This window comes from Nelusetta ayraudi, unplaced genomic scaffold, assembly GCF_046127955.1.
Source record: "Nelusetta ayraudi isolate G7.1 ecotype Tasmania unplaced genomic scaffold, CSIRO-AGI_Nayr_v1 ptg000070l, whole genome shotgun sequence".
Taxonomy (NCBI): Eukaryota; Metazoa; Chordata; class Actinopteri; order Tetraodontiformes; family Monacanthidae; genus Nelusetta; species Nelusetta ayraudi.
The window spans coordinates 1,833-22,438 of NW_027466120.1; the positions used below are offsets into that span (position 1 = coordinate 1,833).

At 45.2% G+C, this 20,606-nt stretch overlaps 1 protein-coding gene across 1 annotated transcript in view; it reads left to right on the forward strand.

Annotated features, from left to right (window-relative positions):
- Positions 1–259: 259 nt before the first annotated feature.
- The window catches only part of LOC142898746 (chemokine-like protein TAFA-2), a 28,359-nt gene continuing 8,012 nt past the window's right edge, over positions 260–20,606 (forward strand). Inside the window, exon 1 of the mRNA XM_076041918.1 lies at positions 260–359. Within this exon, the coding sequence (XP_075898033.1) occupies positions 260–359 (100 nt within the window). The remainder of the gene's footprint in view (positions 360–20,606) is intronic.

Here is a 20,606-nt window from a genome sequence, read left to right on the forward strand (position 1 = left end):
GACAGTAGACGTGTGCAAGCTCGGCAGGGTGTCGGATGCATCATTTATCATGAAGTTGTGTAATGGCTGAAGAAAAAGACAGAGAGAGAAAAAAGTGGAGATGCACTGCGCTGCATCTGTGAGCGAGTGGGAGTGCAGCTCTGCTCTCACTTAATACATTTAGTTTTATGTTTGCTTTTATATAAGCTTTTAAGAATGTATTTGCCTTAAACATGACGTTTGTTTTTTGTTTTTTGTTTTTACTTTCCTTTTTCACAGAATGCGAGATCGGGGTCCTTGCATTTGTGGAGTAGGTGTGTGGAGTCTACTGCTGTCCCTCTGTCTGGCCTCCCTCACACACGCACACAGGAGCCACACAGGTAGGTGGATGTGTATTTGTGTTTGTGTGTGTGTGTGTGTGTGTGTGTGTGTGTGTGTGTGTGTGTGTGTGTGTGTGTGTGTGTGTGTGAGAGAGAGACAGAGTTGTAAGCTGCGGGCGGCGTGTGCAGCCAATTTCTTTTCAAACGCTGGAGAGTCGGAGCAAGCAGGACGCTGCCGCCGCGCCACCTGAGGGAATGCGGAGGCTGAATGAGCGGCGAGTTGCATGAAGACCACCTGCCAAGAACACGCACACACACGCACACACGCACACACGCATTAAACAAAGCCTTTAATAAACACGAGAGAAGCACCGGTAATCCAGGCAGAGAGGTCTCCTCAGTTCAGGGAGCTTTTCAACAATGTGTCGGTGTGTGGGCAGGACCGACTGACCGACTGACCGACACATTGTCCAGACGGTCGCGAGCAGAGAGGCCTCTTGGGTCAGAACCGCTGGCACCTCCTGGGCCAAGTGGCTTAGTTATCAGCACGATTTAGGCTCCTCAAGTGAAGGTGCGTCAGTGTCAGCACAACAAGAGCCTCATGTGGGGGGTAATTAAGCACCACTACTACTACTAATAATAATACTACTACTACTAATAATAATAATAATCTTTTAATATTGATTTCCTTCCTGTTCTGGTGTTAACAGTTCTTCAACAACTCGTCTAAGTGTCTGAACTGCTGAGCTGCTGTCGTGTGATTGGCCGATCGGCTTTCTGTTTTACATTTTGCCTGATAAAGTGGCCCCCCGGTGAGCGTGTATTTGTGATACTTGTACAGCTCCATGATGAGAGGTGTAAATAAATATATGTGAGAGTCGAATAGGGCTGATTGAAGAGCTCGGTGGCGTCTCGCAGCAGCTTTCGAAATCTCAGTCCGGTGTTTATCGTTGTTGTTGCTGCCACAGTCTGATATCACTGACACCAAAGAGATGCTACAGGCCTCGGTGTGCTCCATGTCTAGACATTCATCTCCTGCTGATGTTCCATTAGTAGATTAGTGTGAGGGAAACAATGATTGATTAGTCTTTGGTGGAATTGTCTACTATCTGCAGTCATTTAAAAAAAACAAAAAACAACTGGGTGCTGTGGGTGGGTGCGTGCGTGCGTGTGTGCATCCGTGTGTGCGCGCACGTGTTTGTGTGTGCATGTATGAGAGAGAGAGGAAGAGACGATATTTGCATTTTTTGGTATTTTTTTGGTATTTTTTCCCCTCTTTGTGCGTTGGGCTGACATTGCCCTGCTTTGGCTGCCAGCCATTCTTCCAAAGGCAAGGACAAACATTTTCATAAACACAGGAATGATGAAAAGCAATGGACAAAGGGCCAGATGCTCTCCAGCATCACTCCGCTGCCTTTGAATGCTCAAGCGTGCCAAAACAATAAATATTAAAACGACCCTTTTGAACAAATGAATAGAAAATTTTACGACATTCATTCTCATTTTTTTTTTTTAAATGTGACGTTTCTAATGATAATTTCATTATAGTGCCACGAAAGAAAGAAAGAAAGAAAAAAGAACAGTTTGGGTGGTAAGTGTTTGCATTTTAGCAAGGCAGGGTGGTATGAAGGTGTGTGTGTGCGTGTGTGTGTGTGTGAGAGAGAGAGAGAGAGAGAGAGAGAGAGAGAGAGAGAGAGAGAGAGAGAGTGGACGTGTGCTCCGGCTAATGGGTGATTGATTGTGGACTAAGTTGTAATCAGGGAATTAAAGCGTTATCCAGTTGCGGGCTGTCTGAGTGTGGAAGAACAGCCCAGAAACAGATAATTAGTGAATACAATCACCAGGGTCACTGCAAGGTTGTCACCCTGGAGCTGCTGTTACTGCCGGCGCTGCACACACACGTGCACTCACAGGCGAGCAAAAATAAATAAAAATCAAATCTGATTTTATGCATGCATGACAGAAGCTGCACAAACGTGCCTCCTCTTTGGCCAGTATATTATGACACAGTATTATACTGTAAAGAAATCCACCCATTTGTCTCCTCTGCAGCAGCATCAGGCCAGAAGAGAGCTTCTGGAAATGAGCCGCAAACTGGGAGATGATGATAAAAGCAACAAAGGTTGCACCTCCTGCCCTCACTCTTCAACAGAAAGGACATTGATCGTAACTCTGTTTGCGATTGTTCCCCGGGTGTTATCTTACATTGCAGGAGGTTCAGCAGTTGAGGTTCACAACGGAGCCCTCAGACTCCACCTCAGGAGGAGTCATCCTCCCGGCATCCAGCAGGAAAGAAAATAGCCAACCAACAGTGTGCAATGGTCCGGCTGGCTAACATTGAGAACATATTGCAGCGGTGTAAAATGTTTTTCTCAAGAGTCAAATGAAAAGCAAAAGGTGCACTTGTATTGGAACTTTAGAATAAATTGCCAAAGGTGTGTATCAGTTCTCATCCGGCAGTGTCGGTTTTTGTTTTTCCTCCTTTTCATCTTTTCCTGACACGATGAAACCGAGACGCTTCCACGCGTCACATTTAAAAGCCGCTGGAGCGTCTGCAATTCCACACGCTTTGTCACTCGGTTCTCCCAGAGCCGGCGTGTTCGCTCCTCTAGATCTGCCGAGGAGCAAAGGATCGTGGGCAGACACAGGCTGATGGGGAACACGCGCTAGTTCCTTTTGACAGTCAACACTTGGAGGCTGGAGGAGAGCTTCCGCTTGGAGAAGCCTGGTGTGTGTGAAGACACTCAGGTCGGCCCGCTGGACTTGATACGACTGGACCGGTCGCAATATCCAGCGGCTCCCAGTTTTCCCTCATGCTCCTGTTGTCAGGCCAACCAACACTGAACCTGAGGAACATAAGGAACCTCCAGTTGATGCAGGGCAGTTTGCTATACTTCTCATGTTTTTCTGCTTAATAGCTTTAATCGTTACTCAGTTTAGAGTTACTGAGTATCCATTTGTCTATTTACTATTTATTGATTTTTGGTATCGGACTAGATCATCAGTACACCTGTGTCTAGTCAGAGAGACTATTTTATGATGTCACATCCTGTATGGTCATACACACTGAGGAATACTTTCTCATTTGTTTTTTATCCTGATGGCGTTCTAGTGAGATTCATTCGTATATATTTATTTTTTTTTTATTTTTAAATGATAAATAAATGATGATTGAAAATAAGTGACCTATTCAAAAAGGAGGGAGAAGAAGCATAGCAGTGAATTTGTGGACATTTAAGTGGTTTTTTTTTTGCAAATGTAGACCCTCCCCAATGAACAAGGCCTCCTGAGCAAACAAACCAAGCAGGCCTGCTGTGAATGCACCCTGCCTGAGACACTTTTGGAACCACATTACCACCAAATTGGCAAAACTATCACTTTAATTTAACCCTATTCATTAAAAAAAAGAGATCCACGTATGCCTCTCTTTTCTTCCACACAATAGAGACACTCCCGTTAACAGGAAGCTGCAGGGTTTATGCTGATAACCGCAGGCCTCAGCGCCTTTAGCGGCCCATGGATTTCCTTTTGCTGAAGAGATCTTACATGCGAGACAACGTCGACGCCTGCGTGGCTTTCGCAAACATTCCCGTCTGAGCGGGCCAGCTGGGAGGTGAAGGCGGAGCGCTGACTTCGCCCATCACTTGGCCACAAGCTGTCGAGTCATTGATCCCCATTCCAGTCGCCGCAATCACCATGCATCCTGGCCCATTAGGGGGCGCTAAGAATTTAAGTGGCTTTGAAAGGCCTTAGCCACACGTGCTAAGTCTCTCTCTCTCTCTCTCTCTCTCTCTCTCTCTCTCTCTCTCTCTCTCTCTCTCTCTCTAACAGTCATTCAGTCGGGCATGCAAAACAAGCCTCCAGTAAATGCAGGAAGATGCGCACAAACATCTGCGACACACACACACACACACACACACACACACCTACATGCATGCACACTCAAAAAGGCTGTGCACGGTTATGTGCGGAGACAGGCTGTCTGCCCTCTTTAGAGGCCGCTGCTCTCCGCCACTGGTCCTCAGCTTGGCTCCATATGGCTTGTGAAAAATTCAAGCCAAGATATAAAAAAAAAAAAAAAAATACAAGACAAAACATGAAATGCGTAATATTTAATGCAGACAAACATCCAAACATTCTCGCGAGCGTGATTCACCTTCAGTGCACTTATGTTTGGGACGAAGAGGCTAATTGCACCACAGGCAGGAGGATCTATTTGTTTTTGTGGGTTTTTTGCTTGTGCCTTCATGGAGGACAGTCACCAAGCTGTGTGATATGGGAGCGGAATTTAGGTCTTTCTTTGTAGACATGCAGAAATGTGCAGTGCAATCCAATTTAAAACAGTATGATGCTAAGGGGGGGGGGGGAAGTTTTCCAAAAAAATACACGAAAATAAAAATCAAACAAATTTCACTTTGTATTAAAACAAATCTTCTCATCTTCCTCACCATCATAACGTTAACGTAACGTAACTGTCATCCATCCATAGGTGCACAGGCAAAAACAAAAACAACTGGGATGCAGTTAGAACAGTAACAGAAACTATCACATTTGCCCAGTGGGAGGACTCCACTACCAAACGTGTTTGGAGTCACTGGGTCAAAAAAGGATTGGGAGCCACTTAGAGAAGAACAACAACAACAACAACAAGGGCCTCGATCCTTGAATAAAAAGGCTTTACTGCTTCGCCTCAGTCATATGTGCTGCGCTGGGTTTGAATGTCACAAGACCTGGAAGCCAGACTGACATCAAATACAAAATAGTTTATTCATCCTGTGCAGATGAACGCATTGAATGTGGATTTGGAATGGACGGATCACGTCACATCGAGTCAGTCGGTGGAAAAGGTTTAAATTTACACATAAACAGAAGCAGCGCTGAAGTCTAGTCAAAGGAAGTGTGTGACAGGCCGTGGTCGACGCCGCTGCAAGAAACACACACAGCGCCGTGTTAATTATGGGCTGTCCATTTGTTCATCTTGCGCGGCTGCAGCTGCCTGCGACTCTGCTTGCTTTCCCTCTTCGGCTTGATTCAGTCTCGACAAATTCCCAAAGAACAGTGTAAATTAGCATATTGTGACCTTCGTCCATCAGCGTGTCCTTGGCAACGCATGTGTTGTGTTGTTTGATCCGTGGTGTTGCGGTTATTAAGGCGCCGGGAGTGGATTTGATAAAAGTCCCCACAGTCGCTGACCTTTTGTCCACATACGCAGCAGGAAAACTTTCCTTCCATTTAGAAGGGAATCCCTTGGCTGGTGTAAAGAGGAAGAAATTGTTCTTATTTTCCCCCATGTGGCACTGGGCAGGCTGCACATACTTTGAACATTTGAAGCCCAGGCAGTTTGCTTCTTTTTCTAAGAAAAAAAAAAAAAAAGATATTTCCCACCAAGTGCAGGAAATAAATATCTATAAAAGGGAAGGTGACGGCGGACAGCGAGGTGCTGAGAGGCAGAGTGATTCATGACCCGAGCCCCAAGAGCTGGCTCAGAACAAAGATGGAACAATGGAAGCAGTGAGGACGTGAGGCTGCTCGCCACCAGGCATGTGCGAGAAAAATGTGCAGCAAACATTCATTTATTTGCAAATTTATCACAATTTTATTTTTGTTTTATGTTTTTTGCCGCAGCCTGTGCTCTTCCGCCACGGCTGCACCCTGATTGCGCCCCATTTACATGGTGCGAGTTTCGCATCAGAGGATTTATTTATTTATTTATTTTTGGCTTTCTGGCCCTTTTGATTACGTGACAACTGCTGGCGCCCCCGAAACCACTAACTGGCAGAGCGCACCGCCTGAGGACGTCATGGCCCACTTTGCCCGTGTATGTTGCCTTTTTTTTTTTCTTATTTCTCTCATCTTTTTTTTTCTTCCCCCCCATCAATCTGTACATATTTTGCGGCCTCGCTGTGATCAGCGGAAGCTCTCGTCTTGTTTGTTTGCACTCACGCCGACCGCGGCGAGATGTCGTATGTTTGCCTTCCCATCCCCATCCTGCCATGTGTCATCAACGCTTGCTGCGTTTCCATTGCATTCCCAAGCGATAGTTCTAAAAATTTCGATTACAATTGCGATTTGCAGGTGTTTCCATTGAATGGTGTGAAGCGCGTACGTCGCAATTCTCGCAAAATCTCGTCACGCGGGAATTAAGTTTGTTTTTTGTTTTTTTGTTTGCAGTCAGCTGGGAGAGGCTCCAGCAGACCCCCGTGACCCTGAATAGGAATAAGCGGGTATAGAAGATGAATGAATGAATGATCAATGTCAAGAATGGTTTTTATATTTTTCTCTTTGATTACTTGTAAAAAAATAAAAAATATTCTGTCTCCTCCTCCGTCCAAACACATCGCGGCATTTTCACTCGAAGTGAACTGGTCATGTGACCCCCACATGTCTCGTCCGGTGATGCATACATGCGGGAAAAAAAAGTGTTTCCATTCCATACTTCTGCCATATACCTCTATATCGATAGAGTTAGGTGAGAAAGCCAACGCACGTGTCGCAATAAAAAGAAAGTATTCCGTTGGGAATGAAACGTCCTCAACGTTCGCAACGACGTTACGATATCCGACCGTCTAGCTCGCAAACTGCGGCAGGGTTGCCAGATTTGTGCTCCTGACTCGTCAGGTGCCTTCCTGAGCGTTGGTGTGCCTGCGTATCGTTAGCGCCAAAAACCCTTGTGGAAGCGACGCAAAGACGGCGTTCTTAGCTGTGGAGCTGCTACTTCTGTAACTATACCGCGCTCCAGATGGTTCTCTTCTTCCGCCTTCAGGGAGTGAACCCACAGCGCCACATAAGGCCTGGCGTAGGTACTGTCCAGCGTTTCCGTGTGCGCATGCAGAGACTTTTGGAGGCTTTGTAGAATCTCTTTTTTTCCAAACGCTTTTCTTAACATGCTCGGTTAAAAAAAAAAATTAAAAAAAAATTTAAAAAGGCCATAAAAATGTCTAAAATGTATTTCCATGTTATTACGGTTGTAGTTTATATTTTTTCTAAAGCTAGAGGGAGCAACTGCAGAGCCGCAGGTTGCCGACCCCTGTTTTAAGAGGTCCCATCTAAACGTGCGAGGCTGATATTCGAATTAACCCAAACTACCAGTTTAACTTAATGTTGACAATGTAATATCAACAAAACTGTCTGGAACTACTGCCATGGAAGCATTTTCCCTGGCAATTTTACGTTATAGATGTTGACTTACGGGCTAATAATAATAATAATAATAATAATAATAATGAAACGTGTCTCTGAAGGTTCAGTTCACGGATAAACTTCATCTTGCAAAAAGGCAACACAGATGAGTCCGAGACTGGCCAGAGGTGGAGATATCAGCAGCCCAGGCTCAAGTGGTGGAATGAGCATTAGAAGAGCATCGACCACGGGCGCTGTCACTTCAGTTGAAAATGTCTTGTTCTCAAATGAAGAGCTGCCCCGCCTTTAGAGAGACGAACAAATAAACAAACACACTAAAAATCCTCACCCACCCAAACACCTCAAGCGAGACCGCCAGTTAATGGCAGAGTGTCGATGTCCGACTGTGTTTCGCCCTAATTGCCGTGAATGGAAAGTGTCCTGCAGCAGCACGCTGAGATGGTCGCTGGCTCTTTTTCTATCGAATTCATTAGCGCCTATCGTTAGCCGTTAGCTGGGCAGCCGACCCCACTGTGACCCAGCCGGGTCGGTCCCTGCAGGACTACACACTGCCGACTCCTCCGGCTCAGCTGCTGTTTGGAACCGAGGCCTTTAACAGATGTGCAAATTAACTTTGGTGCGAGAGGCCTCATGGGAGACGAGTGTAAGAAAAAAAATAGAAATGGTAATGCCCAATTAGCTTTGATTGCAGTTATTACATGTAATTCTCTCCCCGATAAAATCCAACGTCCAGCAGACTCTTTGCCGACACTCTGCAGCTTCTTCCCTCCTCAGTTCTTCCCTCCGATTCTTATTCCCTCCCTGCTCCGCCGCCCAACTTTTACTTTATTTCACAGCTATTAAAGCAGGAAATTTCAATCAGGTAGCACAGCGTGAATTTCTGCAGGGCCAGAAGAGGAGTGAACTTTTATTTAATGCAGCCGTTTCTTTTTTTCCCCCTCCTTTTCTTTCCTTCCCTCTTCTCTTTTCTCGCCGCTGAACTCAACCTTGGCTCTTTATAGTTTATGATTCAATTTCCAATTTGTCCTCCAGGAATGTTTTCTTGGTGGGCAGTGCACTGCTTTTGTTCCCATTTGTTTGCGCAACAGTCGCCCTGGGTATTCATGTCCGTCCCTGTGACTCTCGCATTTCCATTTCCAATTCTGCGTCGGCTCGAATCCGCGTCTGAAAAAGTGACATTGACTCGACAGTCGCTCTCGCATGTCTGGATCACAGCAAGTTGAGGAGAGACGTGTTGAAATATGTATCATCAACACATACTTTTCTTTGTGAGAGCGCAGGACGACCAGGGCGGCCGTCTTTGACAATTGAAAGTTACTGACTAATGGAAGCCCTACGCGGCAAACTGTCGAGGAATACAGACCAGTAGTAAAGAAATATAAGAATATAGAACAATTACATTACAAATAAGTCAACAAGTGGGACACATTGTATTTTGCAATTAAGATAATTAATTGTAATTAAGACAGACAGACAGATAGACAGATAGACAGATAGACAGATAGATAGAAAGATAGATGCTTTTAGCAGAGGCGAGTGATGGAGTCAAAGCTTTAGTTTTCATGGCCGTGTGGATTAGATTCTTCACACTCTTTATAATAATCCAACAATGACATTTCTCTTTAGCAGTTCTTCCTTTCTTTTCTTTGTGTTTGTGGTTCCGGGGGTGATGCGAGGTAGTTAAGTATTCTCTTCTTTTTTTTTTCTCTCAAACATTTTCCCTGTAGAGCTGTCGGGCTTAAAGCTATGTGAATAATGAAGGGAACATATTTATTCTATGCAGGAACTGTGTACATGCGAGCAGGAAGAATTTTGAGCCGAGTCTTGTTGTTTCGCTCTTGCAGGAATGATGGATGAGCGGCGGTGTGGCAGGCAGGCAGGCACAGACACGGACAATATCAGCGTGCAGGAGGTGTCTGGCTGTTTTTTGCGGATAATCAAACAAAGCCGTGAAAATTAGATAATTTAACAATCCAATAACAACCACAGCTGGATGTGGCCCCCGAGCAGGATTGGCTTGAGTTCAGGAAACGAGCACAGGTTCCTCAGGTATGTAACATCCAAATGTTCTGCCAAGTAAGTCCACAGCAGATTCTCTCTGGTGGTGTCGCAGAAACGTGAGTCTCTCTCTCTCGAACCTGAGAGAATGCTGCGGGTGATCATGTGAATTCCAACTTTCCTGGATCAAAACACCCCCCCCACACACACACACACACACACACACTTTAAGGCAGGAACTCCTACAGTAAATCACTGCTTGTTGTGCTGCACTTCTTATCTTATCTGAGCAATCCTACACATGCTGATGCAGATTCCATTTTATTCATTTTTTTTTTTTTATAACTCTTATCAAAAGGCCACGCTTGTGTTTGTAGATTAAATGAGATCGGTATCTTTGAGAATAAGAGGTGTCACAATGAGCAACAGTCACCTCACAGCAAGAAGGTCACGGCTTTGTTTTAGAATCTCCCGCTTTTCCGTGTGGAGTTTTGCTGGTTTTCCTGCAAAACCTGCACAGGTTTTTTTCTTCTGTCTTTCTTTCAACACTTTGAATGAATTGGTGACTCCAAGTCGTCCTTGAGAGTGAGAGTGATCGTCTCAATGCAACGGCTGTCTGGCCAACTGTCCTGTATCGGCCGAAAACGGCCTCCAGTTTGGGAAGAGTGGCTGAAGACACGCAGCTTGGAACGCTCCAAGTCGGCAGAGCAGTTCCGGGTCCTCCAGCCGACTCTCGGCGTGCGAGCGCCCTGAGTTGTGAGCGTGAGGAAGTGCGTCAGTGAATGAATGACTGACTTACTGCAGCTTAAGTATTCTTTCCAGCAGCAGCTGCGGGCCTTCGCAGCTGATTGATGGGCTGCTCTTTACTTCACTGATGTACTGTGATCAATGCTGATGCAAGGGGGGAGGAGGGGAGGGGGGAGGGGAGGTGGCAGGGATGGGCGGGGGGCGGTTAGAGAGAGGGAGAGGGAGAGGGAGAGGGAGCGATATGCTGCTGCCGCTGCAAATCTGGCATCCTCGCAGTGGCAGCGCTCCTCTCGCCCGTCTCCTGCATTAATCCTCTCCTCTCTCTGCGAATTTCCTGCTCTGTTGATCCTGCCCGTATCTGCATATGCTGCACTCTCACCGACATCATCGCCTTAACAGATATGACACAGTCTCTCCTCGCGCTGCATATGCTGCGCCGGACAACTTTCAGCAGATTACTAGATTATAGATTAACTACAATAAATTGAAAGTGCGAGAGCGTGTTTATTCATAGTGAGTGTGTGTGTGTGTGTGTGTGTGTGTGTGTGTGTGTACACGCCGAGCTCCTCCAATGCAAGGTTTGTAAAGAGGAAACAAACATGTTTTCTCTCAACGTCCGTGCTGGCCTCTCATGTTGACTAAATGTGGTTAAGAGGCTTTTATTTTTAGTCTTTGGCTGTTGTTAGTTAAATAAAACAGCAGTAATGCAGCATCACTAATCCTCTCACACAACTAATCCTTGCAGAACACCACTGTAAATACTCTGCGGGCTGCATTAAAGCCCAAATCACTCAATCCCCCGCTGAGTGTTTATGCTTATTTTGGTTTAGATTAATAGAATTTTTGGCTAGTGTTCCATCTATCAAGGATGTCCAGGACACAAATAGACTTCCTCTCGGAGTTTTTAGATTTCCAGTCTGTTTGTTTTTGGAGATATTTCTGTCTGCGAGGGGCACAAACAGTCCCTGCTCTGACAACCAATAAAACCTTGTGCATACCTGAGACACAGTCAAAGAAAGATTTATTTTTATTTTAACACACTTTTCTGTAGAACTGCTACTTTACACTCAATTTAGGGCCCTGCAAGTTTTTCCAAAGTTGTGTGGGTTAATTTAACGGGCTGCGTGGTCTGAGCTAAACGATCTTATCGTTTCTTGTGTTTCTTAACTCGATCAAATAACCCCAATGTCATTTTACCTCCTTCGAATGTTTCTCAATGTCTCCTCTCCCTACCGTCAAGTTTCCCCTTTGTCGTCCTCGTCACAACACAAATAAACAACAAGCTTTTACTTAATTGGCTTTTTGCAATCTGTTTACAAGAATGTGTCCGTTAAATCTAGTTAATTAAGAAAAAAACTCAGAAAAAAAAAAAATCCTGCTCCAAAACAATTCAATCAAAAACGACAAAGAAAAGAGAGATGTGAGAAAAAAAAAAAAAATCTTTAGCTTTGTTGCTTTTTGCTTCAGCAGCTTTATCACAACACACATCATGGAGCGCGTTTTATGTATAAATTAGGGATTATGGGGGAGGAGGAAGTAGAGAATTTATACACTCATTGCAGCCGACAGTTGTTACAGCATCTCCTGAGGCGACACGCACAGATTTGTATCTAACCGAAAAATATTATCGCTCTTATTAAGAAAATCTTTCATTTATCAAATGAACGAGTGTTTTTGCATTTTTTTTTTTTCCCTCCTAAAATGAAAATCTGCCACAAAGTTCTTTAATATCTCCCCCGGTGGGTCTAAAGTGAATTATACAAACTGCCTTAAGCAAATATGGAATATCTGCTGCACAGACACAACTGTAATGTGATTTTCTTCAACAAAAAACAAAACTATTTCCATCCCCCTCTGCCTTTCCTCCTAAGCACAAATAAAACAATCATAGTTTTCAAAAAGATGAATTGACTCCCATCATCACTCAATGGAGTCGCCACCACCTTCTTCTCCTGTTGGCTGAGCAAATGCGATACCTCGAGTCAACTGTTGCAATTGCGTGCAAGTGTGTGTAAAAAAAATGAAATACAGAATTAAGAAAATGAGTCCGACCGCAAAGTGCAAATGTCAATTATCTAATGAGCATCCAGCAAAGTTGCGGCTCTGAATCCTGCGTGCTGGAGAAGCTCCTGGTTCCTCAGCTTCTCCTCTCGACTCAACACCTTCAGTCAGGTTCCACAACTGAGAGTCTCAAATCAAGTTCCCGCTGCGTCCAAACAGCCCAGCCCAGCCCAGCCCTCCACACACACACACACACACACACACACACACACACACACACACACACACACACACACACACACACACACACACACACACACACACACACACACACACACACACACACACACACACACACACACCCTACACCCTACCCCTCCCACAATGCTCCCAACAGGAAAACCAGTGGCGCTGCAGAACGCTAAAAAAAACTCCTTTTCTTCCACCACTTACAGTCAAAGCAGGCTGGGCTTTGTTCCCGCTAGCGGCTAGCCCCCCCCCCCTTTCACACACACACACACACGCTCACACTCTCCTCCGCCTCCAACGGCTCGTCTCATCTTTCCACCTCTGGCGCTGCTGCCAGTCAGCCTGGGAGACACCGGGGTTTCCCTTTCATTTGGAAGAGAGGGGCGAGATGAGAGGCAAGGCGGGGTCGCAACGATCCGTCCTGATGAATAGCGAGCAGCTTTGGCGAGCAAGTGCTGACACACGGGGACGAGCGGCCGGGCGCCAGGATGCAGGTGTCTGCAGCTGCGAGGCCGCTCTTATCAAAGGCGTTGCGGTAATTACGCGAACACACAAGAGGGCTGAGCATTGTGTCGGCATTCAGCTTCTAACGTGGGCTGTAAACATTAGAGTCTTAAGAACTTATCTGCTAAAGAGGATTACAGAGCGATGCTGTGCTGTTTGTCAACAGAGCTCAAATCGGTCGTATTAATGCTGCCGTCATCAAACACATTCACTCTGCCTGCCGCCGCTTTATAGCGAGAGAAATCAATAGAAACCTCATTGTGTTGTGATTCATTTCATATATAAATATATTCTCCAATTAATGTGCTTCTTTGTAGAGACTGAATCCGCCGTTACTTGATGACAACTTTGGGCAGCACCACCACCTCATCTTAACCAGTCCACTGGTGGGTGATTGGTAACTTCCTTATAGTGAGAGAGGCACACTGAAACACAATTGTTCCGGACATCAGCCCTGTTGGCAGGTATCACACCAGGACTCTTCAGCTCTTTACCTTAGATTCAACTACTTTTCATATCACGACACAACATAGAGCCGAGAAATCGGTTTTGGCGTCACACCACAAGATGGTGTGAGGAGTTCTCCCTACTGGTCCACTCTGTGCACATGAAATCTTGGAGGCCATCATGTCCACTGCCATTTATCGTTGAAGCCAAAAACAGGATGGAGGGCGAGGCTGTAATTTCACTCATCGATCGTTCATCAGTCGCTGTGTTTCCCTAATTGCGCGTGCTTTGAGATCGAGGGCCCACTTGAAATCAGAGTGAGATACAGATCTTACATCACAATGGTTGCAGAAGGTCAACGCAGCGAAGAGGTTGATAGGACTAAGGACGCATAGCAAACTCCATCATCGAAAATTAAAGAGAAAAAAAAAAATCACAGAGTCGAAAACGGTGTTTAAGAGCAAGATACTCAGCTGGCATACAACAAGGAAATAGAATGGACATGAGACGTTTGAGGAGAGTGCAACAGTCACGCAACCCCTCGGAAGGATTGTTGAGTAGAATCTCAACAACAGGTCTAAAAAGTCAGCCTGGGTCACTTGAGCGCCTGGTCCTCCAATGACCCAAGGATCTCCAGCTGCCCTTGGGCAAGACACTGAACCCGAAATTGCTCCCAGTGGGCCTTGCTGCACCGTGCAAGGCTACAGCCGCCCAATAGTGTGTGAGCTGGAGTGGACGAATGAGAAGCTGTGTGAAGGACTTTAAGGGGCCAAACGCCATTCATCACTGTCCAAAAGGAATAAAACCCAAAATAAAGCCCTGCATGGCAGAGTTCTCGACCTCTGACTATCTTCTCACACAATGTTGAAGTTCACGACACTGAGGATGGGGGAAATCCCCACGCTGCTGCTCCTCACCCAGCCTTTCACACAGACAGCGGCTCGTTTATCCAGATCGGGCAGACGACGCCTTCGCCACATCAACAACGGTGAGCATAAGTCACACGTGCGGGCCAAAGAAGCCGATGGTGTGAGACGCGTTAGAATGAAATACGACGCTCGACGTTTACGAGCGTCCGTCCTCGTTCCTTTGACGGGAGTTGGGTGGGGGGGCTTCCTCAGAACACAATCACTGTGTTTCCGCCACCAGGGACGGTCGCGGGCAAAGAGACACAAAGGAGAAGAAGGGGAAACAAAAGACAGAGACGTGCCTCCCCTCGCTTGGCGAAATTAAAAAAAGCGCCTGTCGCGGTGGCAACACTTGCGCACTAGGAACGGCGGGAGGAAGGGACTGACGCAGGAAGGGAAAGAAAACCACTGGCTGCTCGTCGGATTGCTCTGCGACTTCAGAGCGGAAGCAGACGCAAATGCGGGCGAGGGAGGAGAGACCTGGACCCTTTTTTTTTTCCCCCGGAGCTCTGAGTGGAGTCACCTCCAGTCAGCAGCAGCAGCCAATTAGCACCGGGTTTAAAACAGGAAGCAAGACACACACACACACACACACACACACACACACACACACACACACACACACACACACACACACACACACACACACACACACACACACACACACACACACACACACACACACAAAGCCAAGGGTTAATGGCTGAGTGGTAATGCTATGTTAATACATCAGAGCGTATTAACAATTTATAACCAATTTGCTGCGCTGCTATCTTGCCTAAAGTGCAAATTAGTGGCGGATCATCTGCTGCTGGGAGGGAAGCAAGCGGCTGCAGCCCAGCGTGTCAGGACACAACGTGCATGCGTAGTCCCACCCCCCACTGCCCCACCCCCCCTCCTCCCTGCCCACACACACACACACAACCCATTGCAAAACTGCAGCATGCTACATCCTCCCCCTCCCCGCCCCCTTTCTTTCTCTTTCCCTTTTTTCTCTCATGTTTTTTGAGGCGGAGGGAAGCAGGAAACAACATGTGGCACAAGCTGTTCCAACATTCGCAGCGGCGACGGGCTGGTGGGCGTCGGAGTGAGATAGTTGCAGATGGTGGCTTCAGCAGGCAGCTCATTACACCCTTAATGACACAATTGTCACCTCGTTAGGGCGACAGAGAGTCGCGTGCGCGACGGAAGCGAAGGGCCGTGTCGTGCGTTCTGAGATTTTGCTCTTTTTTTATTTTGGTGGAGGAGGTGCTGGTGGTGGTGGGGGGGGGGGGTCCCATCACACTTTTTTTTTTTTTTTTTTTCTGACGGGGATAATCTCACCCTGTGTGGCTCCTGAGTGAGGTTTTGTTTTCCCTCTCAGATCTGAATTCCAATAAAGCAGATCGCACGGCTTCTTCAGCTGCTTCTCTTCATATTTTAGTCATAGCACAAGTGAAAGCAGTGGCTGTGACCATGTCCGGATTGTGTGTGTGTGTGTGTGTGTGCGTGCGTGTGCGTGTGTGTTTGGTGTCCCTCGATCAGCGTTTGGAAGCTGGCGGTTGACGTGACTCGAGATTTAGTTCTTTATTTTTGTCCCCTGCATCACAAAGAAACTTAATTTAAACCTCCCCTTTATTATATGTATGAATTAAATGGAAAAAACCCCTCAAATTTAAGCACTTTTGTCCATAAATAAGGATGACAAAAATAACTGTTTTTGATTCATTTCAGTTGAAAGATGGATTTTTACCTGCTATACTGGAGTTTCACATCAACGCTGTTTGTTGTACTCTCATCACAATGCAACATGCGCGCGCGCACACACACACACACACACACAATAAACTTCTTAGCTTGGAGTTTCACTGTCTTTATCCAAGGTTCAGGAAGAGAAAAAGTTAAAGGAGAGACAGTGGGCCAGTAAATGAGACGACAAGGTGTTGCAGAAGTTTGCAGAAAGCGCTCAGGCATGGCCATGAATAGAGAACAGTGCCGCGGAGAGGGGAGACAGTCGTGGTTGACTGCGCGTGCCTTCCTTTCCTCTCCATGCTAATTTTCTTGGCAGCCTCTTAAAGAGAATTTTAATTTGTGGCGTGTTTACGATTCGGTAGCGAACGGTGCCATCTCAGAGGCCAATGTAATCTAATTATTAACACAATCGCATGGGCGTACATGCAGATGGGCGCGCGCACACGCACAGAGAAACGTACATTGTAATCTAATTAACTCGGCAAGCGTTGTGAACCCCCCCCCCCCCCACACCCATTTTATTCTTCCCTATTTTAGAATATGCAAACAGAACACCACAGGTCTGTGGGAACCTCTGAAATATTTATATTTGCTTCACAGTTTAGACCCAAATCTCTGATTAATGCAGCCCATCATATGGGCTATATTTAGCTGTCTGAAGCATTGTTTCCCAGTTGTTTAGTGGCGCCGAGGCTGTAGCCAGACTTGAGAAGAAATTAAGAGAGGGTAATTATGTGTCATTTTCAGCATTTCATAGTCTTGTTGTTTGGCCTCATTGAAGACAAACAACAGGAAACAACAGTGGTCATGCTTCTGTGGCAGTGCTGCGTGATGATGTTGGTGGAAGCCATTTAACTGATTTATGCTGCAGACTGTATTAAAGCAACCAGCTGTAATTTAACCCTGAGGACCAATAGATCAGCGTTGGGAGGAGGGAGGGTGTGGACCAACACCTGGAGGCCAGTGCTCAACCTCCACACTCGTAGATCAGTCCATGCAAGTTGTCACTGGTGTGAAAAAACACTGACGGGTTTTTTTTTTTTTTAAAGGTCCATCCGTTTTTCTGAAATCTATTTCTCATCCTGGATCCTAGTGATGCCGCCTCCCACAACAAATCCGCTGCATAACGCGATAGATCTGCTGAGGTCAACTAACTAACTAAGCCCTCTGTTTGCAGCCAGGAGCCAAAGTTACACTCTAAACGTGCCTAACTAAGAGTCGTACCTTGTTGAACCTTCCACACATTCAAAAGGGATGAGAACCAGGCAGTCGAGAGGTGATCTCAGCGCAGCACAGCCACCAACCTGAATGTGAGAGAGGTATCAGTGCACAGAGTATAGAAATATATACATATATACATATATATACATATATATACATATACATATATATATATACATATATATACATATATATACATATATATATATACATATATATATATATACATATATATATATATATATATATACATATACATATATACATATATATATATATACATATATATATATATATATACATATACATATATATATATATATATATACATATATATATATATACATATACATATATATATATATATATATATATATATATATATATATATACATATATATACATATATATATATATATATATACATATATATACATATATATATATATATATATATACATATATATACATATATATATATATACATATATATACATATATATATATATATATATATATATATATATATATATATATATATATATATATATATATATATATATATATATATATATATATATACATATATGTATTTCATTGAGTCTTACTTGAAGACCAGTGCATGCACTCTAAAATACTTTGATACTTTCTTTTTTGCCAATGTAGTATTTTCGCTGAGAAACACACGCATGAGAGAATCCAACTTTCTCCCTCCTTCTTATTCTAATCACTCCTTCCAGCCTCCAGTGTGATTTCGTCTCACCCACTTGTTTCAATCTCAGCCTCAACTCCCTTCACTCCTCTTTGTCCCCGTCCTCGCCATGTTCTTTATCCGTCTCTGGCATCCCGCTGCTATTTCATAAATGATCCCCTCCTTTTCTCCATCTCTCTTAGCCACTTCAGCACCCCATCTTTTTTTTTTTTTTTTGCCCCCACCTCCCTCTTTCCCTCCCCCGCCGCTGCCTCTCTCGCTGTTAGCTTTGCACAGCGGAGTCAGCAGGGCAGCGAACCATTATCCTCAATCACAGGCACCAAATCTGTTCATTTTTTACACTCTCACCCTCTCTCTCAAAACCTCCCTTTCCTTTTTTCCCTCCTCTCCTTTTTCCTCCTGCTCCCGGCTCGCCTCGTGCCATGAGGACCTGTTAACCAAGCCATTTTACCGGCGCAGTGCCTGTTAACCCTGAATACGGCGGATGGCGGGCTGCTGACAGACTAATAAATGTGCAGATTGTTTCGCCATGCTCAACGGAAAGGGACACGTGTGCCTAATTGCCTTTAAATTTATCCACGTTCACCTTGAAATAGTGACAAGCACAATAGCAGTGGAGCTGTACTTATTCAGGAGGGTCCGCACTCGCTTCGCATCGTGCGATTCGGTGTTGTGTCGTCATGTGCACGCCGCCTGGTGTCTGCGTGTGTGTGTAATGGGAGTTAATTGACAGACAGACTCGGCAGCAGACTGGCAATCAACTCATGTCGGCATCAAGCTGCTGACACCTCCAGCTGCAGTGGAGGCTAATGACAGCAAACAAGTGTGGCGTCGCCTGCTGGTTCTTAGCGTTTCAACGCTGGATCTCAGGAAGGCGCCTGATTGGCTGCTGCTGCAGTTGTCTCAAAACTGAGATGGCTTGAAACCGCTATTGCTGCAGCTGCCTACATTATTTTTATTTGATTTTTTTCACTCCTGTACACTGGCCATGGCTAAAATGAAAAAGCCCGGTTGAAGCGGAAGGGAAAACCTGCATTTTGTCTGACTCCCCAGAGCCTCGGCGCACAAAATGAATGGCGTAGCACAGAAGTCGGAAAATAAGAAACAATGGAGCAAGTTGTCCAGCGTCGTGTACAACGTGGATGCGTGCGAATTGGACTTAAAACCCCAATGAGAAGAATTTAAACCGCTCAGCGTGCGGCGCAATGGATTTTTAAAATACTTAAAACATGTTTTTAGTAGAATAAAAATCAGTTTGAAACGTTTCCATCAATTGATAAGTATTTATGCTAAAGTAAAGGGCAGAACCATATTTCCCAGAGTTCAGTCATTGTGGCATCACGGCTGGTGTAAGAGAGGCGCCAGATCAGACTGATATCAGGAAACGGGGATGAACACCAAATGCAGTGAGATGTCTCACCATTGGACGCTGACACACCTTCTACCTCTAATTAAAAAACAAAGCCTAAAAATAACTTGGATGCATTTTTTTTTCTATTTCTTCCTCTGTGCGTAGACCAAGAGACTCAAATTTAACCACAAGTTTTCTGGCGCTCGCACAATGACAATAGAGGTCTTGAATCTTGAAGCTAATTATATTTTACCAAATGGCAGTGGTTTGCTGCTGTACCTGGCTACTCTTGCTTCACCTCACCTCACAGGGAATCAGCGTCCATGGTGTTGGAATTATAGAGGCACAAAGCAGCTGCCCAACATAACATCCCCTGCCACAATGCTCATGCAGCCAGGAAAAAATAACTAAGAGTCGCTGAAAGGAGGACGGGAAGCCAGAGAGCCGCAGGGGGAGATATTAGAACAATCTTTTCACACTCATATTAATTGGACTGGGCTTTGCAGGATTGGTCGCATTGTCTCGTCTCATTATCAAAGCAAATTAAGAACTTTTCACATCTCTTCAACTCTGCTCGACTCACTAATTTGCCTCGCTTTCAGCGCCGCCTGCTCTCACTTTTTAAACACTCCTCAGACGGAGTCAAGTCATTGTTTGCCGCTTTGGTTGCCGCTGGGGCTCAGTGCTGCATGCTTTTGTCTTGGAAATGGAGGCAACTTCCAAGTCGCGTTCAAGGAAGCCAAACGTTCATTCAGGCGACTTCTGGCGGGAGGGGAAGTTTTTTTTTTTAAGGTTTTTTTTTTTTTTTTTTTTTTTTTTTTCGCATGGCGTAATGGGCGCACACACACAGGCACGCGACGACGCCCCTGACAGGCCTCATTGTTTGTCCTTGACATTAACTGTGTTTGATGAAAGGCTGCTTTGAAGGCACCACGGGGTTGACATCACACATCTTCAAGTGCGCAGTGATTTCTTTGTTCCTGCTCTCCCGGCTCACTCGGGGGACTTCCGTGCTCGGGTGGACTTGTTGTTAATTAAGCTACGGCTGTGTGATTGAAGTGGGTATAGATCGGAGCGAGCCGAGCGGCAGCCATAAAATAAAAAAAAAAAGGAAAAATGAACCGGTTGTCCCACATCCGACCGTCATTAGCGCCAGAGCCGACGCATTGCGTGAGATTCTACACTTTGTGATCATATTTGTGCAAAGACTTTAATGTCTTGTTTTATTTATTTATTCATCTATTCATTTATTTGTTTGTTTGTTTGTTTATGTGTTTATCTATTTTAAATACAGATCT